At 36.8% G+C, this 20,232-nt stretch overlaps 1 protein-coding gene across 8 annotated transcripts in view; it reads right to left on the bottom strand.

Moving 5' to 3' along the window:
- The window catches only part of NEBL (nebulette), a 252,215-nt gene that overhangs the window by 126,523 nt on the left and 105,460 nt on the right, over positions 1-20,232 (bottom strand). For 4 of the 8 annotated variants that reach the window (XM_032183073.1, XM_032183070.1, XM_032183077.1 and 1 more), the window contains exons 1-3: positions 7,749-9,470; positions 7,581-7,663; positions 4,758-4,858 (exon numbers count right to left, since the gene is read on the bottom strand). The exons of 1 other annotated variant lie outside the window; for it this stretch is intronic. Coding sequence is in view for 2 of the 7 variants with exons in the window: in XM_032183080.1 (XP_032038971.1) it covers positions 9,777-9,884 (108 nt within the window). In the remaining 5 variants the exon portion in view is untranslated. Of the gene's footprint in view, positions 1-4,757; positions 4,859-7,580; positions 7,664-7,748; positions 9,471-9,776; positions 9,885-20,232 lie in introns of those variants that run through there. 3 more of the 8 variants (XM_032183080.1, XM_032183078.1, XM_032183072.1) reach the window with 2 other exon arrangements.

Genomic DNA, 20,232 nt, shown 5'->3' with positions numbered 1-20,232 from the left:
ACTATTATTTGAATAGAACAGAAAGCATTAGAAAGCAATACTTGTGTCACCCTAATGTGCTTTTTGGAAAAGTAAACACTTATCTTCTAAGATCTCTGTAGAAATATGCAGAAATGTCACGTAAACTTTTGCTACTTCCCGTCTTGTATTAGAATGGTTAAAAAGTTTAATCATTACACTTTATACAGTGCTGGCTTTGTCACAACTAATGTAACTACTGACAAGCTAAGGAAAACACAGACATAAAATGTTAACATGCAGAAAAAATAACTGAGTGGCACAGAGGACTAGATACCCCTGCTGTCAAGGTCAATGAAGTCTATGAGCATTACAGGGGTGAGACATTCAAATCTCCAAGGATCAAGATTAAAGATGGTATTAGCTTTAGAAGAAGCAGAGCATCTTGTTCTTCAGCAGGAGGTTTACTGCCTGAGATGCTGCCCTAGCAACTGATGCACAATACAAAAGCATCAGATAAGACAGAATTAAAAGCTGAAATGATAAGCAGGTAATGGACAATATAGAAAAACAAAGAAATAAGAAATTATCTTTTCCTTACAAGTACTTAATTACTCAAGGATCTCTGCAGTTGCTAAATCCCAGTGTTCATCTTCTTGGTTAATTAATTTCTTTTTTTCATTTTAAAAGCTTCATTTTAATTAGCTCCTAAACTGAGTTACTATAAAAAGAGATTTTATTTTCATTTTCTTTTTACTATGTGTAAAAAACACTGGCTTCAAAAATATATTCTCATTAAAAATAATGAGTGATTTTGATATTATTTGAATATATATTGAAATGAATATGAAAAAATTGGGTGTAGGGAGGCATCATCTTTATTTAGTTGCTTAGCACCATAAGAGAAAAAGCCATATATTTAAATATCAGAAACCTTCCAAGTTGACTTAGTCTTGAAGTCAGTAGTGTTTAATGAGACTCAAATCCTTCAGTCAGATGACAGATAGATTGATGCTTACAATAGTTGCCACAGAACACTTTTTATAGTTGTCTTCATTACAGCTTGTATTTTTTCGTGCCATAAACAACAGCACAAAGCAGCACATGTACTACAGTCAATACTGCAGCAAAATGTGAAAATAGCGTAACTGACAATTTTATGTTTAGGTTTACATAGCTGTTTTAGTCTCCAATTAGGATATTCAGAGTTTTTAATAAGTACATATTGACTGAAGATTTTACTTCTCCATCCATAGCACATGCATTTGTTGACAAGATATTTTAGTTAGCATGGATTAAAATGAAGTCCATGAAACACTATGCTATATATCTGAAGACTACATAAACTACTTTTGTCTTTCATATAAGTCTTGATTTGCAATTTAATCTGAGCATTGTATCACAAATAGAAAATGAAACAAGGAAGAAATAAATTTAATCTTTTTCTTTTCTATCTTCTAACTAGATACTTCTCTTTTATTATCATTTCAATGAGAAAAAGCCAAATAGGTGTTTTTCTAGACTGGACTGAATGTTTTGATCATTGAGAAAAAGACCGTTCTCTACTAAATTAAAGTGTATCTCATGTAAAGCATCCCCCCAATCCAAACACACATTTAACCAAATACAGGCTTAACATGATCCATGTAAAATTTACTAGTGTCAGAGACATAAATGAGAAAAATGCCTTTGATTTTGAATTTGAATGACACTGTTTTAATGTAACACAAACACGTTTTAATTATCTCTCCATGATGCTTACCTTTGTTGCTGTTTTCTAAAGAAAAACATGTCAGGACATCTCTATTAAAATATTTAGGTTATCATTTGATTCAATTCCACTTGAAGTCAACAGTTTTGCAACCAGTTTACAATTAGCATTCATTTCTCATGCATGAGTTGACCCACTTAAACAATACAGTAATTCCGTGCCTTTAGGGATCTTTCTAGATGACTTGTTTTACTTCCACCACACAACTCATTTTACTTTGTCAATGTAGTGAGCAAGGTTACAGTCATCCTGTCAAATTTATTTATTTAAATTAGAATCAGAAAGACTACAGTTCCCTGTGGAACTTCACGGAAAACTTTCTGAAACTTTGAGATTTATTTTAAATTCATAAAAGCACCACAGCTGTAATCACCTAATTTCATATAAAAACAGTGATACAGAACAAAATAATATTTATAGTCATTTCTTCTATAAACTCATTTAAAAGACTTGTGAAATCCTAGGAAAAAAAAAATGCATAATAAAGCATTGCTACCCATAACATATTTGATTAAAAAGAGAGCAAAGAGGTTTGTTTTCTAACTGAGCCTACTGAATAAAGCCAGATGGAATTTAAAAGGCAGCTACATACATGTAGCTTCCTTTGACTACCAGAGATCCACTTAACCTAAGATATTTCCCCTTACATCTCTGAGGATAGTTTCAGTCTCACATTTGTGAGGATTTTTTTGAGGTCACTTATCATTGCTCGCTGTGGGGCTGCTAAAAGGGAGCCTTCCCCAGCAGAAATTATCCCCAGGTCACAAGCTGTTCAAGTCCAAACAGACTCAGTTCTGACAGACATTTCCAGTTCCATTTTAGAAACCTGCCGATGTAGAGTTTCTTTCACATATTTGTATGTGAACTTCACTATACATCTGGGTTTAGTATTTCAATGGATCCATGCACCCTTCTGAATTTGCGCATCTAATGCTATCACAGGCAGTATGGGATATAATACCTCAAACTACTCACTGATGTCCATTATAAATCCCCACTTGTTAATGCTGGAAGTTTTTCCAAATGCCTCTCCTGGGCAGGGTTTTGTTTTCCAGCTTCTCAATTGTAAAATCTTTCAGTTCTTTCTGTTGAAGAGTTATGCATCTTTCCATCTGCACCCATAGAATACGACCTTATGTGTTAAGTTATACACTGCAGCAAAATGAAAGTCCACCTGCCCAGTAGAATATTTCCAGTAGTTAAAGTTATAAGTAGTTAGAGTTATACTAACTACAACAGCAGTAGTTAAAGTTATTCAGTTCCAACTGTACCGACAGATCCTTACACAATAATTGCAATAAGCAGCTGGCAGTCCAAAATGGCATCATTTTTGAGTCCAAAAATACCATAATACCATTTCTTCCAGTGTGTTGGGAGTTATTGTCATGTATATCACAGAAATTAAGAAAACTGGGAGACCAACACTGAGAAGGTTATGGGGACAGTAAAAGTCAGTGTCACCCCTGATGCAAAAGGAGCACACTGCTCTGCATTCTCAGTGAAACTCTCCAGCAAATGGCTGTAAAATTTGCTAGCAAACACTGTGCCTCCCCCTTCCTCTAATGGACAGCTGACACAGAAGATAAAGGTTTACTCTTGGTGCCATTTAGTGGATAGGCATGAATACTTCTATTTCTGTGGTTTAGGGTTTTTTTTGTGTAAATAAGGACTGCATAAATAGGGATTCCAACACCTTCCCCTTTTTTAGAACACACTGAAAATAATTAAATTCAAGACAGTAAAGAAGTGAGAAAGAAGCTCTGAGGAAAAGTCCAGAAGAAAGTTACTGGTTGTTTTTACAGCAACATTTTATGGTGTGCATAATATCATACTACACAGAAAAATATAATAAATGAAAGAAAATATTACAAAGCTGAATGCACAGTGACTATTATTCTACACAGGGATCAAAGTAGGAAGAAGTGAAGAAAGCAGAATCACATTATATAATTTAATACATTTTACTGACAATGTAGGTAAAGAATTCACATAGACAGGGACTAAGTTAACATTGTGTTCTCCTAAATTCTGTGTAATATTTTAATAATGACCATTAGTGAAGGATTTTTCTTTTTTAAGCTGAACTTACACTGAGGTTTGAAACTCATTCTCAAAGGTCTCCAGCTGCTCACTTAGCACAATTTCTGTCTAAAATACTACTTACATTTCCTTAGACTCATCGTTTCTTAAGCATGTGTTCTGTCATCGTACAAATTTCTCAAAGCTGTACAGTATGCAAGAGCTATAAAAGAATCTGCAGAAAATACTCGGTCATCAAAAATTGATGGGATTCTTCTGCTAAGTCATTTCAAAAGCATTTATTAGGACTCTACATTTAAAGGCAGAATTATTTCTGCTTACTTAGAATAAAAACTCAAAATACTTCAACACAAAAATACCAGAAAGCCAAATGACATAGGGCTTCTCAGAATCTGTATTTGTATGTATCTATACAAAGCAAGACTAAAAGAGGAATCCGGAACTGGGACAAGTTTGGAAATGACTCTATACGTGCATGCTCACTGCATCAGAGTACAGAAGGAATCTTCTTTGAGATACATTAGCAATGGGAATGACATATTCAACTTCCTATCTTCCAAACATAAAAAAAATGCTGTTGCAATCAAGTGTTATTTGCTTAATTCCATGAGTTACACATTCCAAATGCAGTTTTGTGGAATTAAGCCTAGAGCACACCCAATAATGAATAGCTTTTGGAGCTGCATTAAACTGTCAGAGGAGACAACAGGAGCAGAAGGCAATCAGTATCATGGCACATTGAGCCTTACGCTTCTGCTACGTGCATGTAGCAGTTCATAAACCAGTCAGCAAGTGCTATTCTTTTTATGTTAGCAGATACAGTTGTCATATATCATTAAATGCATATTTTCCAAAAGAAAAAAAAAAAATCATGCTTAGTAATATAAAGACAGTCAGATTAAAGTGTGAATCACTTCAGAAGCAGTGAATATACCAGCATTGCCTAGAATAAAGTAAGCTCTTTTTATATGCAATTTAACATGCTTACCCAGTCTCTTCATTGATGTGCCATGGCTGGTTTTGTGAAATGTAGACGTTCATGTTGCTGTCAGTTTTTCTTGTTCCCTTTCATGCTGTTCTTCTCCTTCACTTGAATTCAATGGAAAGAAAAAAGCCCTTAGAGATGAATATCTGCAGGCTGTACACTGTGAATCCTACAAATGGAACTCCAGGCCTTGTTGTTAACATCTCTTCCTGCCAATTTTCTCTACAATCTGTTTTGGCAATTTGAGAGACCATCTTATGTTTGAGCAAGTAAACAGGTTGAACAACTGTGCCAGTAACTTCCAAATGTGGAGCTATGGCTCAGTCTCCGTTAGGGCCAGTTTCTAATTTCAGATGTGCAGATGTGCACAAGTACAGTGATAATATGATCTTTTCTTCCCTGTTAGTTGATATATTAAGATATATTTGTATCGCATCTGAGGCAGTACCCAGTTCTTTATCTCTTGTGTCTTTTTCCAGAAACCACGTGTTTAATTGATTCAAATTATGGGGGAGATCCTGTCCTCCATCACCTCCCTTGAAGCTGCATGAATGTAACTGAAGGCAGAATATCAGAATGTTATCCTCAACACTTAAAAAAAAAAAAAAAAAAAGCAACATTTTTTTTGTTGCTTTTTACAAAAAATTTTTACGAAATGCTTTTTACAAAAAATTTTTCACTTTTTGTAAAATCAAAGAAAGGCTACAAAGCTACATGTTCAGTTTCTCATTCAAATCCACGTGCTACTTTTAAAAATGTTACAAAATTTCCATTTGTAAGAAAGTTCTATTTCATATCATCAAAAATATATCTAGGAAAAGTGCATAACATATGGATTATTTTCTAAAAAACTTGTTTTCATACAAATAAGCAAAAGGCTCTATTAATTTACTTCCCGGAACTAGGGTGTTTAAATAAAACTTGTTGGCTGTATTTGCAGCTTTTACAAAATCAATTTTACTTCATGCTCTCTTTCTGCAGTTTTACTTTCATGCACTCTCCTTCAGTGAAGAGTTCAGCTCGCTGTACACGGGGAGCTGTACATACACCACCATTCACCAACATGATTCAATGACTTTCTCTCCTGACTAAGGGACCCTCTTTTTTTAACTTAAAGTCTTAACCAAAGTAGGGTACCTTGGAAATGTGTTTTTTAAACCAAATCTAATCTGTTTTCTTATTTTCTTTTTTTTTATCCTGAGGTACAGTTTCCATTTCACATACAGTTCAAACCTCCTGGAAAATAAGTCTCGTACATATAAAAGAACTGCAAGACTACATTTTGCTAGCTCTCATATCGATGAAGGACACAGATATGTGCTTCTTCTTGCTTCCACATGATTTAAGTTCATATTAGCATGAAAGTGAAAGTGAGAAATGCTTACAGAGGGTCTCAATGTAATTGAGGGCAATCCTTATGATAGTTTCCATGTATCCTTCCAGCCATACAACCTAGCAAGCAGACTCTACTATTCAAGCATCAGCCTTTACCTTAATGAAAGCTTCACACTCCATCAATTTGTACGGAAACCTGTTTTGCTTTATACCTTGTAGAGATTTACCAGGAACAGATTTAAGAAAGAGCAACTTATTTCACATAGGATAAAATATGTGTCAAAACATACATCTAGACATAAAAGTGTAATGGTATTAAGTTGCAGCTCATTGTTACAAACTGTTGTAAGTGTTCCATTTCCCTGAAGGAAAGATTATCGAGTTCCTACTTCTTCATTTAGACATGTGTCATGAGAGATCAATAAATAGACTTTTGCCATTTTCTTTAATTATTCTGTTTCTTTTGCCACCTTACCTTTTTCCTTGTAAAAGTTTACAGTTAGCTTATTGGTAAGATTGCCTATAAAAATATTTTAGGTTTTGTTTTTAATTTTGAGAATACTTGCTTTCATAATGAAAATCCTACCTCAAAGTTCAAACTGGTCAAAAAAAACACTTGCAAGGTCTTAAAAACAAAAATAACACATTTCTCTGCACGAACAGTATACATTTCACGTGTATTAACTACATATTCAATGCCATGAAACAGAGAAATGCAGTGACATTATCTGCACCAGAACTGATGAAAAACTTATATTTAAATAATTGAAAAAATAGTAACTTATAATACATTTTAGGAATTAATACATGTGAAAATGATTCAAATTTTAAAATGTCTGCTCAGCCATGCAAAGGATGCTAGAAATCTTGAAAGCTTGTCAATAAAAAACCTGCTTAGTTTATGCAGCCTTCTCTACATCAATCTAGACTAGCATGCTAGCATTCTTGGCTTACACCTTTCAAGCTAACTCAGTGCTGAGAAGCTGTAACAGCTGTAGCTTGCAGCAGCTGATCCTGAAAGACCAAGAGAGGCTTTGGGGTTCTTTCTAGTTCATGCTACACATTTGTAGAATTACATTTCTAACTCAAAAAAAAAAAAAAAAAAATGGTGGGGGGCAAATTTCATTCTTTTCAATAAACTCCATTCTGCTCCTGGTACATCCACCGAGTCACAAAATATGTTCCATCGTTCCTTTAGTTTGGTCTAAGTCTCCAGAAGCAGGATTGCTGCTGGCAAACCAGCAACTGAAATCCAACCCTCCCCTTCATCAAGCTGATCTCCTCCCATTCTTCCTGCTTTTTACTCACAGGGTTTATATTGACAGCATAAGAAATCATTTAAAAAGTCTTAGCACTACACTATTATTCATGTATCCTGCAAAACTTATCATCTATGCAGAAGACAATATTTAATAAAGACTTCCACTAATTATTATTTATTATTGTTATTTTTTTATTATTTATCTTCATCAAAAATAGCTACACACTTACCCCTTCAATGAAGCTGTTACAATTTTGTTTCAAATAGGCTCTTTGAGAAGTTTCTAATACTTCAAGGTGATATCAAAATAAAACTGAAAATTAAATATACATATTAGTATTCTTCACTTCTGCTATATATGAAACGTAGAATTATTTTAAGATTATTAAAGTGCTTACCTTTCAATGTCTTGAACCCTTAATTAGATCCTTATTCCATGATGTACACTGTTTATCTGCTAAATATAGAAACCACTGTGTGGAATGCTTTTCTATAATACAGGAGTTTACTAATTAGATTCAAGTTGTGGCCTATGCAGAATTAGCTTTCTAGGATGTAATGCTAAAAATCAAATGAGATTAACTTAGAGAAGTGTAAATGAAATGCAATTTCCTTTATCATGCACACATTAAAATTCCATTTTACCTTTCAAGATTAATTATTTCTAATAGAGTCCATGACATAAAATCTGTTTCAGCTGCATACATCAAGGAAAGAAAGCAACACTGTACTGTTAAGACTGGATGGAACAAACCTGCATTGTTAAGACAGGGTAGTTAGGAATGAAGAGACAGGAGCTGCATATCTAAGAACCATCAAAAAATAAGTGAAATACTTTTCACTTTTAAAAAGATATTTCTGGGTCTGAAAAGAAAGATGAATATGTTTGGTTTTGGAGACAGACATATTATAAATTGTGCAACAAGGTCTTCTGCTAGAAGAGAAACCCCCTTATTCCACTCAAAAATAGAACTGGGAAGAAAATTGCTTTCCATCTCACAAAATTTCTCAAATTTGATTTAAAAAACAAATAATCCCAATTTCAATAATAGAAAACCCAACATTTTTTTGCACTAGAGAAAGTGTATGCAAATTGGCTATATCATACTATCCTATATTCTGATGTTGAGGGTACTACTCTTAGGAGGTCTAAATTAAATTTCTTGGTTTGCCAATATCCAAAAATTAGTGTCATAGACTGGCTGTATGTCAGCCTTTCCTAACAGAGCAGGTCCATGCTAGGAATTAAGCATCTGAGCACTGCTCGTTTCATCTCCTTGATGTGTTCCAGAACTACCCTGCACAAAAGAATCACTCTTGCTCTAAGAAGTGATGTAGGTCATGAGAGGACCTAATTTAAGTTCCTAGTCTGAATAAAAATGCAGCTGATTAAAACCAGGGACTCACTGAAGTTTCCCAGATCCCCAAATGGAAGTCTTAATGGCCATGCTTTTTGGCACTCTGAAGGATACATCTTTCTCTTTCTCAAATCAGAAATTTCAGTTAGCCCCAAAATTAACATTAGGTATGAGCTTTAGTTCTCATCTTATCTACCCCCAGGATCATTTGCACAGCTCCTAAATTAACTGCTCTCCCCATCAGCCAAGGCTCCAGGAAATGAAAGCCCAATTTTTCACCTCAAAGACCAGCTCTGGACATCAAAAGAGTGACCAGAAAGGGAAGCTAGGAAAAGCCAGTGGTAGGCACTCTGCATCACTTCTAGTTCACACTAGCTGTTGTTACCTAATTTATACATATAAAAATTTGCAGTATGTGTCACCCAATAGTCCATCATGCAGTGAATTAGATGTTGTACAAATGAACAAAACATAAATGAATAACTTTGCAATGAAAACATAAGTCATTAGAAGTTCCATTTTTAAATATTCCACTTGAAAACATTCTGCATTCACGTTCTAAGCTAATGAAACACATGGTGAAAGTTTTCTATTTCCATTCCCTCCTCATCTTGCAAAACATTACCTTGTATGTATTTTCATTTAAAACTCAGTATCAAAGTTTTATTTGATTCTAAAAAACTCCACCTTGCAAGTTATGTTCTGACAGACCCTGCTTAAAAATATATATATAACAGCTAATTTTTGTAGTTTATATGTAAATAAATTGTACAAAATTATTCTTATTTCCTAGCAGATCATTTAAAAAGCAAAAAGTGTAAAATCATTTTAGTATAGAAAATACTGTGAGCATACTTGATGAAAGCTGGAGAGGTGAACACACATTGCCCATGTGCTGTACAAGTCCATAGTATAAAGTTGCACACACTTCAAAATCTGACATACACAAATCACTCACCAAATCAGATTCTTCACTCTCACAGACTTCATCAGAAACACCAACAAACACGCCTGTTCTTAGACACACTATTTCTCCATCTACAATCACTTTAGATGGCAGTCACATACATTACTGATTTGTTCCTGAGTCCTTTTCAGTCTTTGTAACTCGGGCGTATCGGTCACAATACTGAACCCTCTTCCTTTGCTTTCTTCAAAGTCTCTTTTGTATTTTACCTACAGAATAGAAAATACAGAACAGGGTTGTTTTTATTTTCCAGTGTGTGCCCCTAGCAAGTAACATTTTTCTTTCTGTGTAAATAAAGCATTTGTGAAAAGCTTTCAGCCCTTAAAGGGGAAGCCTTCCTCCATCCAAGAACAGAGATAGGCAGCAATTGGACAAACTTTCCTACTGCCCCAGTGATTGCCTCCTCCATGGTTGCAAGAAGGCTCACCTCCACAGGTACAGCACTGTAGAGAGAAGACTCTCCTCAGTCACTTCATTCTCAGAGCAGTAATGATAGAACTATGGGTGCCAACACAGCACCAACCAAGCACTTATTTTCACACAAAAAAATAGCTATCACTAAATTTGGAGTCTTCTGATATACAGTTTCACATTTCAACCTTTCTTCATAATGAGTTCACCATCCTGGTTGAAACATAACTTATAATTGTAAAAGAAATGCTGCATGAAAAGAGTATTTAGAAGAGTGCAAAGTCAAACATTCATAAGTTAGGAAATGGCTGGCTGTACAAGCTTAATTTGTCCCTCTTGTACAAAGGCATTATGATATTGTCTTTAATCAGGTAATCATACGTTATCCTTTGACAGGCCCCTTGCTTTATTCTGTACACAGCAGAGATGGTTCCATATGTGGTTGTATCTTTGCAAACTGGGCTATTCAAATCCTACTGTACAGGTAGGGATATTAGCTTCTTCAGGAGTTTTTCTACAACTCTCGTCACAGTCATTAATCAATCCTCTTAATGCATCCTGGAAAGCAGGAATGACATTATCTGCACTTCACCTACAACAACCTGTAAGGTGAAGTGAAGAAAGCTTAAGGTCCAAAAGCATACAAGGGTCCCAGGGTGCCCAGCCTCAAAAACCTAAAGTTTGAATATGTTCAAGTTATGGACTTATGTTGTTTGTATCAATACCCAGCATTTCTACAAATAAGTCCTGGGGATCTCAATTTCAACATAAGGAAACAAGATGAAATATGAATTATTTTAATAATTCATAATTGAACCACAGAAAAAACTCTGTAGCAAAGAGAGTTGGAACCCATGCCCCTCTCCATGGATGGATTCAACTAACTTATCCATAAACACTTCCTTTTAATTCTTACGTCCCCTGCCTTATTCACTACACAAATGCTAATTTCTCAACACATGAGAGGGCAGATCTACAAAAAGCAGTATTCTCCTTTACGCAACTGATATCCAGAAAACCTGCTGCTTATGCACCAAATTCTCAGTTCAAGGTTGGCTTTAGCTTATTTCACAAGCCTTCATTTAATGTTATGATAGTGATATACAGGAAAACAATACCCCTAGATCACAAAAGTAAAGTTTCAAAGGCTATATAATACAGTTTGTCCTGTCCATCCTAATTCTAGATGTTTTTTGTTGTTGTTGTTAGAAAAAAATCTAGCATTGCATTCTTAAATGGGTCAGTTTCATACAAAGGCACATCGCACAAATCCTTAAGACAGCGCACTAAATAACCACAGCAACAAACAAACATTTTTACTATGCTATTCCTCTAGAGCTAGCTGAAATTCATACATTGATGGCTGTAGACTTCACACAAGTATATTCTTTACAGGAGACCCTGAGACTAAATGAACAATGCTTCCACTCAGGTTTTTGAGGAAAGTGTGGACTGGCACTTCTGTCCTTCTGCCTTGAGTTTGACCACTCTGCCCCTTTCCCTCTGTTGGACCAGCATGATTAGGCATCATTTTGTCTCCCTCTGGGCTTCTAAACTAGCCTGCTCCATCTCACCATGGCTTCTTGTTAAGTGCCTTGACCAAAGGGACTTCATATACCTTTCTCAGATACGCATTTTCCATTGCCTATTATCTTGCTTCATTTCTACCAAATGGCTGTCTTCCTGCTTACTCTCAGAGGCTTTCTTGAATATGCTCCACAGACCCAACATTCCAGGACTCTCTGCTGCTAAGAAGGAGGTACTCTGAGACTTGTGAACTTGGTACTTGTGAACTTTCATTATTTATTCACATAAAACTTTATCACATTTGCACCGATTCTCATGGCCAAGAATAGATGCCTAACACAAAAGGCTTTATTCCATATCAGCAGTCTTCAACTCCTCAGCCCTAAACACTAAAGACAACAGAGCTGTTCAACAAAAACAAGCATCAAGAATTTTAAATATGGGACTAAAACTCTGTCCTAGTCTCAGTCCTGGAAACAGCTGAACATTTTGCCTAAAAATTCCAAATTTGGCCTGAGGCAGACAGCTGACATGGAAATGTTCAGTCTTACTGTTTAAAGTTCAGAAGAATTGTAAGCAACTGAAAACACAATCCTATAATGGGAAAGGGGCTCAGCCTTATAAGAGAGATTAGCTATTGTATGAAAGATCATTTCCTGTTATTAGTTCTAAATGTACAAGCCATTAACTTCAAATGACCTTTATTCATCTTATAAAGGAACACAAAAAGAAGAGAGGGAGGAAACTAGGTAGTTTTAACTTCACGTTATTTTAATCCTTCAGTCAGATTAAAAGGACTCCTACTCTATTAATAAATCACTTTGCAGGAGTAAGGTTAACTATATCCTTCAGAACAGCTACTCTGAAATCATTAAAAAATTGAATTATTTAAAATATTAGCAGAGTTAATATATGCATCATTGGGATTTTACTATCTAACTTCAAAAGGTAGTTTTAAGTTATAAAAATCTTGAGGAAACATTATGTTTCATGAAGGCCACAGCTTAGTGAAATATAATTACTAAAACCACTAGTTATTATAAATTCAAAAGAACAAAAACCCTTACATTTGCAGATAATGTCAAATAATAAGGATGCCATCAGTCACTTAGAACTTGGATCCAAGAAAATCCTATACAGTAGTAAAAATGTATATAACTGAAGAGTTGAAAAAAAACAAATTTTAGGTCAGTCAGCAGTTTAGATAATTTTAAAATTGTGAGTTTTTAATTAAAAAAAAATAGGTGCACCTACAAAACAGGTTGTTGTTATCCTAAAATCACTGACTAAATTGCATTTAATTGCTTTAAACCAATTTTCAGTAGAAAAGAATATTTTGTATAGGAGCTGTAAATATCACCATAATGAATGATTTAAATAACTGGAACCGCTGAAATTTAGTTTTGAAATGGAAATGTCTATAACCCCTAATGGCAGTATCATAAATCCAGTCATTTCCTACAGAGTTGCATTTTAGCAACTCATCACCAAAATCCCAGCCAGTGGTTTGTAATGCCTCCCTCTTGGCTCCAAAATTCAGTGCAGTCTCACAAACATAGAATACCCTCAGTGGTGAGTGCCCTGAAAAATTGATCCTTTGAGAAACGATGTGTGGCATAAACATTAGAAATAAAACAGTAATAAATCACCATAAATGAAAAGGTTTAAACTGAAAATACTTCATGAGAAATAATTCTGCACAGACCCATAGTGAAAGGACTAAGTGATCCAACAGATCTTTAACAAACCTAACTTCTCAAATTCATGACATCAGCAAGATCTTTGAGAGGCCCAAAGACGGGATTGTATGAATGCATTCATGAGGTCAGCATGAAGGAGCCACGGATAGAGGGTCCTTTTTTATACTCTGCACACAAAATCCTATGCAAGAGAAAATGCTGCTCACTTTTTTGCAGGTATACTTGGTATTTGGCAGCATAGCCACCTATTAGAAAAAAGATCAATTTTCCCTGGGAAATATACACTGAAAATATAAATGCAGCCTAAAAGATTGATTATTTTCTTGGGTTTTCAGGCACCTACCCTCAGTACAGAATCATTTGCAACAACAAAAGCATGTATAATTTGAACAACAAATGAATGCAAATCCACCAAACAAGCAAAAAAGGCAGGGCAGCTATTCAGTGTGCTGGATCCTCATGTTCTTATCATCACACTGGAGAGCTGTCAATAATGTAGACATCAGAAACCCTCTTCAATCCACCCATACCTCCAGAAGTTATTTAGCCACTACAATGCAAGTATTAAATCCCAAAGAGCTTAGGCAATGTCAAAACTGATTTCCTGGACAGACCCTTCTTCACATCCCTGTACAGATCAGGTAGCTACTGTTCTGTAATAGCTGCATAAAAAATAAACCCTTTCTTCAACATGACATGCTCCATAGCCCCATAGAGCATCACCATGCCCAATGAGTGGCGATGAAAAAAGGAGGATAGGCTGCAGGGTGGAAGGAAAGGATGGGACCCACACACCAAGTCCACCCTGAGAGGAGCATTCACAGACAACAATATACCACACCCTGAATATTTATGAATTTGTTTCAGTATGTTGTGTTTGAGGTTTGCCCAGAGCCATCTGCTCCTTCTGTGACCACCACACACAACTACTTCCCAAAGGTCACCATCTGCTGTGCACTGGTTTTTGCAGACTGGCAGGAAATGCTCGCCCATGGTACAGGTCCTAGAGACACATCTTGGCAAAGATGCCTTTGTTTGGATCTGCTTCCTCCACACAGCACACGAGTTTGTTGGTTTTACCTTGATTTATCTTGCTTCTTACAAACTTATTGGCAAGACAGAGAAAAGAAATCAGTCTTTTAAGAACACGAGTAGAAAATTTTTACAGATAAATCATATGTGAAGAACAATTTTTGACTATCTCAATGAGACTTTCTTTTAGTTGACTAATGTCTCTTACAAAGGGTCCCTAAAATTATCCTATCTGACAAAGCTAGGCTTCAGTGTTTACAGCACCTCCTGTCTTCTAACGTGCCAAGAGTTCTAAACCCTATTCATAAGAGGTACGTTTGAGTCCCATCTAAGACCCACCAACTGTTGGTATCCAACCTGCCCAAGCACTGCTCCTTCTATTGTCAATAAAACATGGCTCTCCTACTGTCACTTGGGTAGAGCCATTGTCCACAGGAAATCTAAACAGCCACATGGAAAGCAGGAATTGGGAATGGCCCTCAGAGCAGACTAAACTGTCCTCAAGGTTTTTGTATGAACAGAAAGCTATAGGTTGGGTATTCCTTATGGAAGTCAGGGAGCTATGAGCACATAAAAGGCCACTGATGAGTGTTGCTGGAATGACTGTAGGATTAAAGATATCACCCCCTGATCCCCTTAGTTTTACTAGTCATAGTCAACTAAAGGGATCTGATTTTCACAACTCACAGTTCTGAAACATTCATTGTAATAGTTCACATTTTCTGAGAGAAGAAAGTTTCTCAGTCAAAGATGTTTTAAATCTGAAATGGCCAACACGGCACCACTACCAAAATCATTTGCAGTTATACACAGTAAAAATGTTCAAGTGCCATCACTAACATTAAATATACTGTCTTTCCCTGTATATCATTCAAAAATTGGGCAAGTCTGTGATACCCTGTAGAGAATGCCTGAGCAAGCCTGAAAACATCTGCAAATCTCTTTACTGTACTTCCCTGAGGAACTTCACAGTTTTGCCAGGGAACTACATCTAACAACCCAATATCTTGGACTCAATGTCAGAACAGTTAAAATGCTGGATGGGTGTAAATTAAAATATATAAATAGAAACTGCAGATAATGTCTCTGTAATGTGGTCTCTTTATAGTTTGGACTGTGAGACTGGCTCACAGAAAATGCAAAGCAAAGAGTTCCAGACTCTGAGATGTGAGGGGACAGGAAATTGAAGGCAGTGAGAGATCAGCAGTTTCAGAATGAGAAAAAGATTGAGTCCACAGTTTGGATGTATCACAACAGCATGTGAACAGTAGCTGAGATCCAAGTAAAATTACAACTGAGGAGAGGGCAATTGGAGACTGTTTCAACAGGCTTACATCCAAACAAGTCACCTATGCTCCACTCCACCAAAAGTTATTTCCACTGAAACAACTTAGGTGTTTCTGCCCCAGAAATTATTTTACTGCCACTAAGTATGTTGCTAAGTGTGTATGTATGTAGTACCTTGCAGCTTTTTACTGCTGTTGGGCAAAATGGAGGTCTTATCTTTTTCTATTAAAATATAACATTAACATTCTCCAAAGACCTCATGCACAGAGAAGGCTATGTAAAGAGCAAGCCAGTGGCAGATCAAGCTATTTTCCCCCCACTCCCACCAGCAATTATCATCCATTCAATTTGTGAAAGAAACCTTAAATCGAGCATTTTGGAAGCAATGAATGAACTCCTTGCAGAACTACATCTGCAGATTCAGTTCAACGGGAGAGATGAGGTGGCAACCTTTATGACAGATAAATATTGTCAGATCTTCTGTCTACTCCCTGTCACTTGGTATATTCTCTGTTTGAACTGGTTTATCTCTAAGGAACAGAAGCCTAAAGAGGTGAAGAATTTCTTACTGTGCCACAGCAGAGGTAGTCCTGCCTTTACCATATCTCATCACCAGACAGAAAATAAAAGATTGATATTTATAGTCTAAATGCAACTTGATAAATTGCTACAAATTTTAATAATCCTCTCAGAAAATAAGACTAGTGACAGCAAACTCCTCCAAATAAGTATCAGACAGTAATGTTAATTATAATAATAACCATCTAATTATCAGATGTAAAGGTGGTAATGAAAAGAAACATTTTAATGCCTCATAAATAGATTTTTTAAAAAGCCTGGAACATGCTTTTAACTCCAGACTCTGAACTAAATATACAAACACTGTCTTGCTGTTCTCTCCACCAGAAAGAAGAATGGTCAGGGAACCGCCAGGAAGAGGATGAACTCCTGAACTGTGTGCTCTGAAGGAAGTACAGGATAAATTACAAGCATGTGCGAGCTTGCCCTGCCTGCTCTCCAAGGTGGACGGAAAATGCGTAACTGCTGGCTGGCTAGGGCAACACTGAGCTAGTAAGTCCTGCTGAGAGGCAGGATATGTTAGCTTGGGCTCAGCGCCATTCTAACCATGGTCATGCAGCCTTTATTTGGCTCACAGTACTAGCAGAGCTCAGACGCATCTGCCCACAGTTTACCAGATATGTAACCCAAAAATGCACATCTCCAGAAAAGACAGGCAGCCACAACAGAAACAATTGGGGGGGGGGGGGGAGGTTGGGAATATCCACTCCTCTCCATGCCCCCATCTCCAAAAAGAAAGGAAAAAAAGAAAGAAAAAAAATACCAGCTAATAATTCCAAATAATAAAGGGGCCGTATTGATCCAAAGGGCGGAGAAAGTTTCACAGAAAGAATCAAGCCAAAAACCGAGCTAAAAATATGGCACAGGATGTAAAGACTGACCCCAGAAGGGATGTAAATAAGACTGACCACAGAACATAGTAATATGGACCAAGGGGCAAGCTGCAGTCATACGTTACCAAAGGTAACCAAAACAAACACAGACAGCAGGAGCCAGCACGTGACTTGCAGAGAAAAAAAAAATGTAAAACTCTCATGAACAACTGCCAAAAAAACAGGGAACATTTGCTGCATTTGCTGCTGTAGCAGAATCCCAGAGTGGTTGAAGTTGGAAGGGGTCTCTGGAGCCCATCTGGTCCAACCCCTGCTCATGCAGGGTCACCCAGAGCAGGTTGCCCAGGACCATGTCCAGGAGGCTTTTGAAGACCTCCAAGGAGCGAGAGTCCAAACTTCTCTGTGCAACCTGTGCCAGTGCTCTGTCACCCACACAGCACAGAAAATGCTTCTCGATGTACAGAGGGAACCTTCTGTGTCCTAGTTTGTGCCCACTGCCTCTTGTCCTGGAAGAAAGAGGGTAAAATCCAACTAACTGGGAACAACCAGAATGCATTCCAGAAAAAAGTGCAGAGGAAACAGCTGAAAAAATCTAGATTTGAGCAACGCAGACTTGCAGGCACACAATAGGCATTTTGGAAAATAATGGGATGTAGTGAATGATACCTTCCAGCCTCAGCTTAGCAAACTCAGGGTCTGTCATGTCTTTCGCTGAGATGCCATATGGCTGGCACCTTGTACAGCACTCATGTAGTAACTGTCCTCCGTGTCTCATAATCCTTCAGCTTTTATTGTCTACTTCCTTGATAAGGACATGTCATCAATTGTTCTACAGAGTTAATGGACAATTTGCCATTGTGGAAGCCCCTTACAAATGTTTATCTGTCATTTACTGGTTATATCTTGGAAATTGATACATCAAGTATCAAGGGTTGCCTGCAGCGCAACCCTGGTTGCAAAATCTATACCTATTGCATACTCCCTATGTCCCTTTTGCTATATTGTTATGGGTATATCATGCAGTTAGTCTGTTTTTATATAACAAAGGACAGAGGAAAGGGACTGTGTAGCATTTTCATTTAACTTTAAGCAGATTCTGAAATCCTTAGAAATTTTTCCCCTCCAAGGCATGTTCCTGCCACTCAATAACAAAGATAAAACCCCAAGCTCCAGAAGGCACCCTAGTGCTTTAGGACAAAGTTCATTTCTATAAGTTGGAAGTAAAAAGGGAAACAAAATATGACAGCTCATAAAACCAACCTTCAGTTCATGCCTGCAGATGGGAACCCACTGAGTATTTTTAGTTAAATTTAAGCTAGAACGTGACAGTAAACATGGTTGTTTTGAGGCTGTAAATTCTCAGTTCTTCATTTTAAAGTGAGAAGGGAAGGAACGTAAATTGAAAATTGTACATTTAAGAAACGTAGTTTCATACCAGAAAATAGCAGACTATTCAGCCTTGTATGTTTAAATTGTCACCTATTTGCAGGTCTGAATGTCAGCTATTCTTAGGAAATTTCAGCTGCAGAGGTGAAAAACACAGAAAAACTGTTTTTGTCCTGAGTAACATTCCAAGAACTATCAGAAGACAGACATTTGTGAAGAGAACCAAAACACTGCAAAGATTACTTTTGGAGTGGTTCATTACATAAATAATGAACAAAGTAGTTCATTAGGGGAAATAATTTGTTCTAGAATTGACTATTTAGACAGCCTCCTATAGATGCAAATTAATATTTACATCAACAGGCTCTCAAATATAATGACAATAACAAGCTGAGTGAAACTGAGAAAAAAGTCATACAGTTACAAAGCTACAGCCACATGAACTGAGATTAGAATATCCCAAAGGCAACCAGCAAAATCACTGCTGTGGCATGATTTGAACTGCCTTTTATACATCCAGTCCAATGCTGAAATCATCTGAATATGTGGTTTCCAGTAGCTACACACTGAATCCCTGTTCATTCGTTAAAAATAAATCAATAAATAAACAAATAAATGTAAAAACAGATAAGACTGAAAAATAGTCTAAAAATTATCTCTTTTTTTTTTTTCCAGACCATAAAGATATATCTATTTTCCTTTAAATCTTTACTGGAGTCCTTCTCCTGTCTACACATTTGCCCTTTCCTGGCAAGTCTGATGACATCACCTGGCTCATTTGGGAGAATTCCCTTCCACTGATGCAGGCAACATACTGAATTGCAAAGGCGGGTACAGGCTCATCACCCCAGAGCCCCTAGCACCAACCCACATATCCCAAGCATCTCAGGAAGAGGACCTCAGCCCTGCCACAACTGACTGGCAAAGAAACCAGGTTGTCTTAGACTACAAGACTCACGGAATACATATCAAAAATCTTAGCAATACACTCAAGAGAAAGCAGCACAGTGAGAGCATGATAACTTAAGGATAGTTCTGCTGTGCTGATGGTAACAGGCAAATTAGGCCACTTCACTTGTCAGTTATCTAAGGTAAAATGGGCAGTTAAAGTACACCCAAACCTTTCATCCCTCCTCCATCAAACATATTTGCTGCTCAAACTCTTACTTTAACGTCCTTAAACTAGGATCAGATAATTAAAGCATCTTCTATTCCTGGTCTTCAGTTTCAGGAGCTTCTTTGGGAGCCTCAGTTAAAGCTTGTTACAGTTAATAGGAAAATTCCTGGTAATTTCAGTTTATCCTTTAATACTGACATTAATCCAGCAAGCTCCTCCGATTGTGATAACTGACCAGGAACAGTGGGCTAATCGGACAAAAGGCAGATGTCTCTGATACAGATATCTCCACGCAACCTAATCACCCATCCTGCTTTTTTTTTTTTTTTTCTTTTTTAAACAGCAAACAGAGAGAAATGGGTATTTCCAGAGAACAACTCACCTCATCCTGAAGAAGATGTTTAAAAGATTTTAAAAACATCTTTTTCTCTTCAGCCACTACAAAAAATTGCTGACTACTTCAACAACACTCACATGGCAGATATCTAAAGACAAGTAAAATGAACTCTAAGCAGAGCCCCGACACTCCTCATTGTGTTGTCTACACCTCTGCTGTCATGATGCATTTTTGTGATCTGCTTCAAAGTAAATACATGAGCAAGTTCCTAAACCTTCAGAATTCCAGGGCTACACATGGATGCTGGTACTGAGGTTGGTGTGTGATCAGTTTTCAGACACAGAAACT

This window comes from Aythya fuligula, chromosome 2 (assembly GCF_009819795.1).
Source record: "Aythya fuligula isolate bAytFul2 chromosome 2, bAytFul2.pri, whole genome shotgun sequence".
Lineage (NCBI taxonomy): Eukaryota > Metazoa > Chordata > Aves > Anseriformes > Anatidae > Aythya > Aythya fuligula.
The sequence above is the reverse complement of the archived record's forward strand: the minus strand, read 5'-3'. Positions and strand labels throughout refer to the sequence as shown.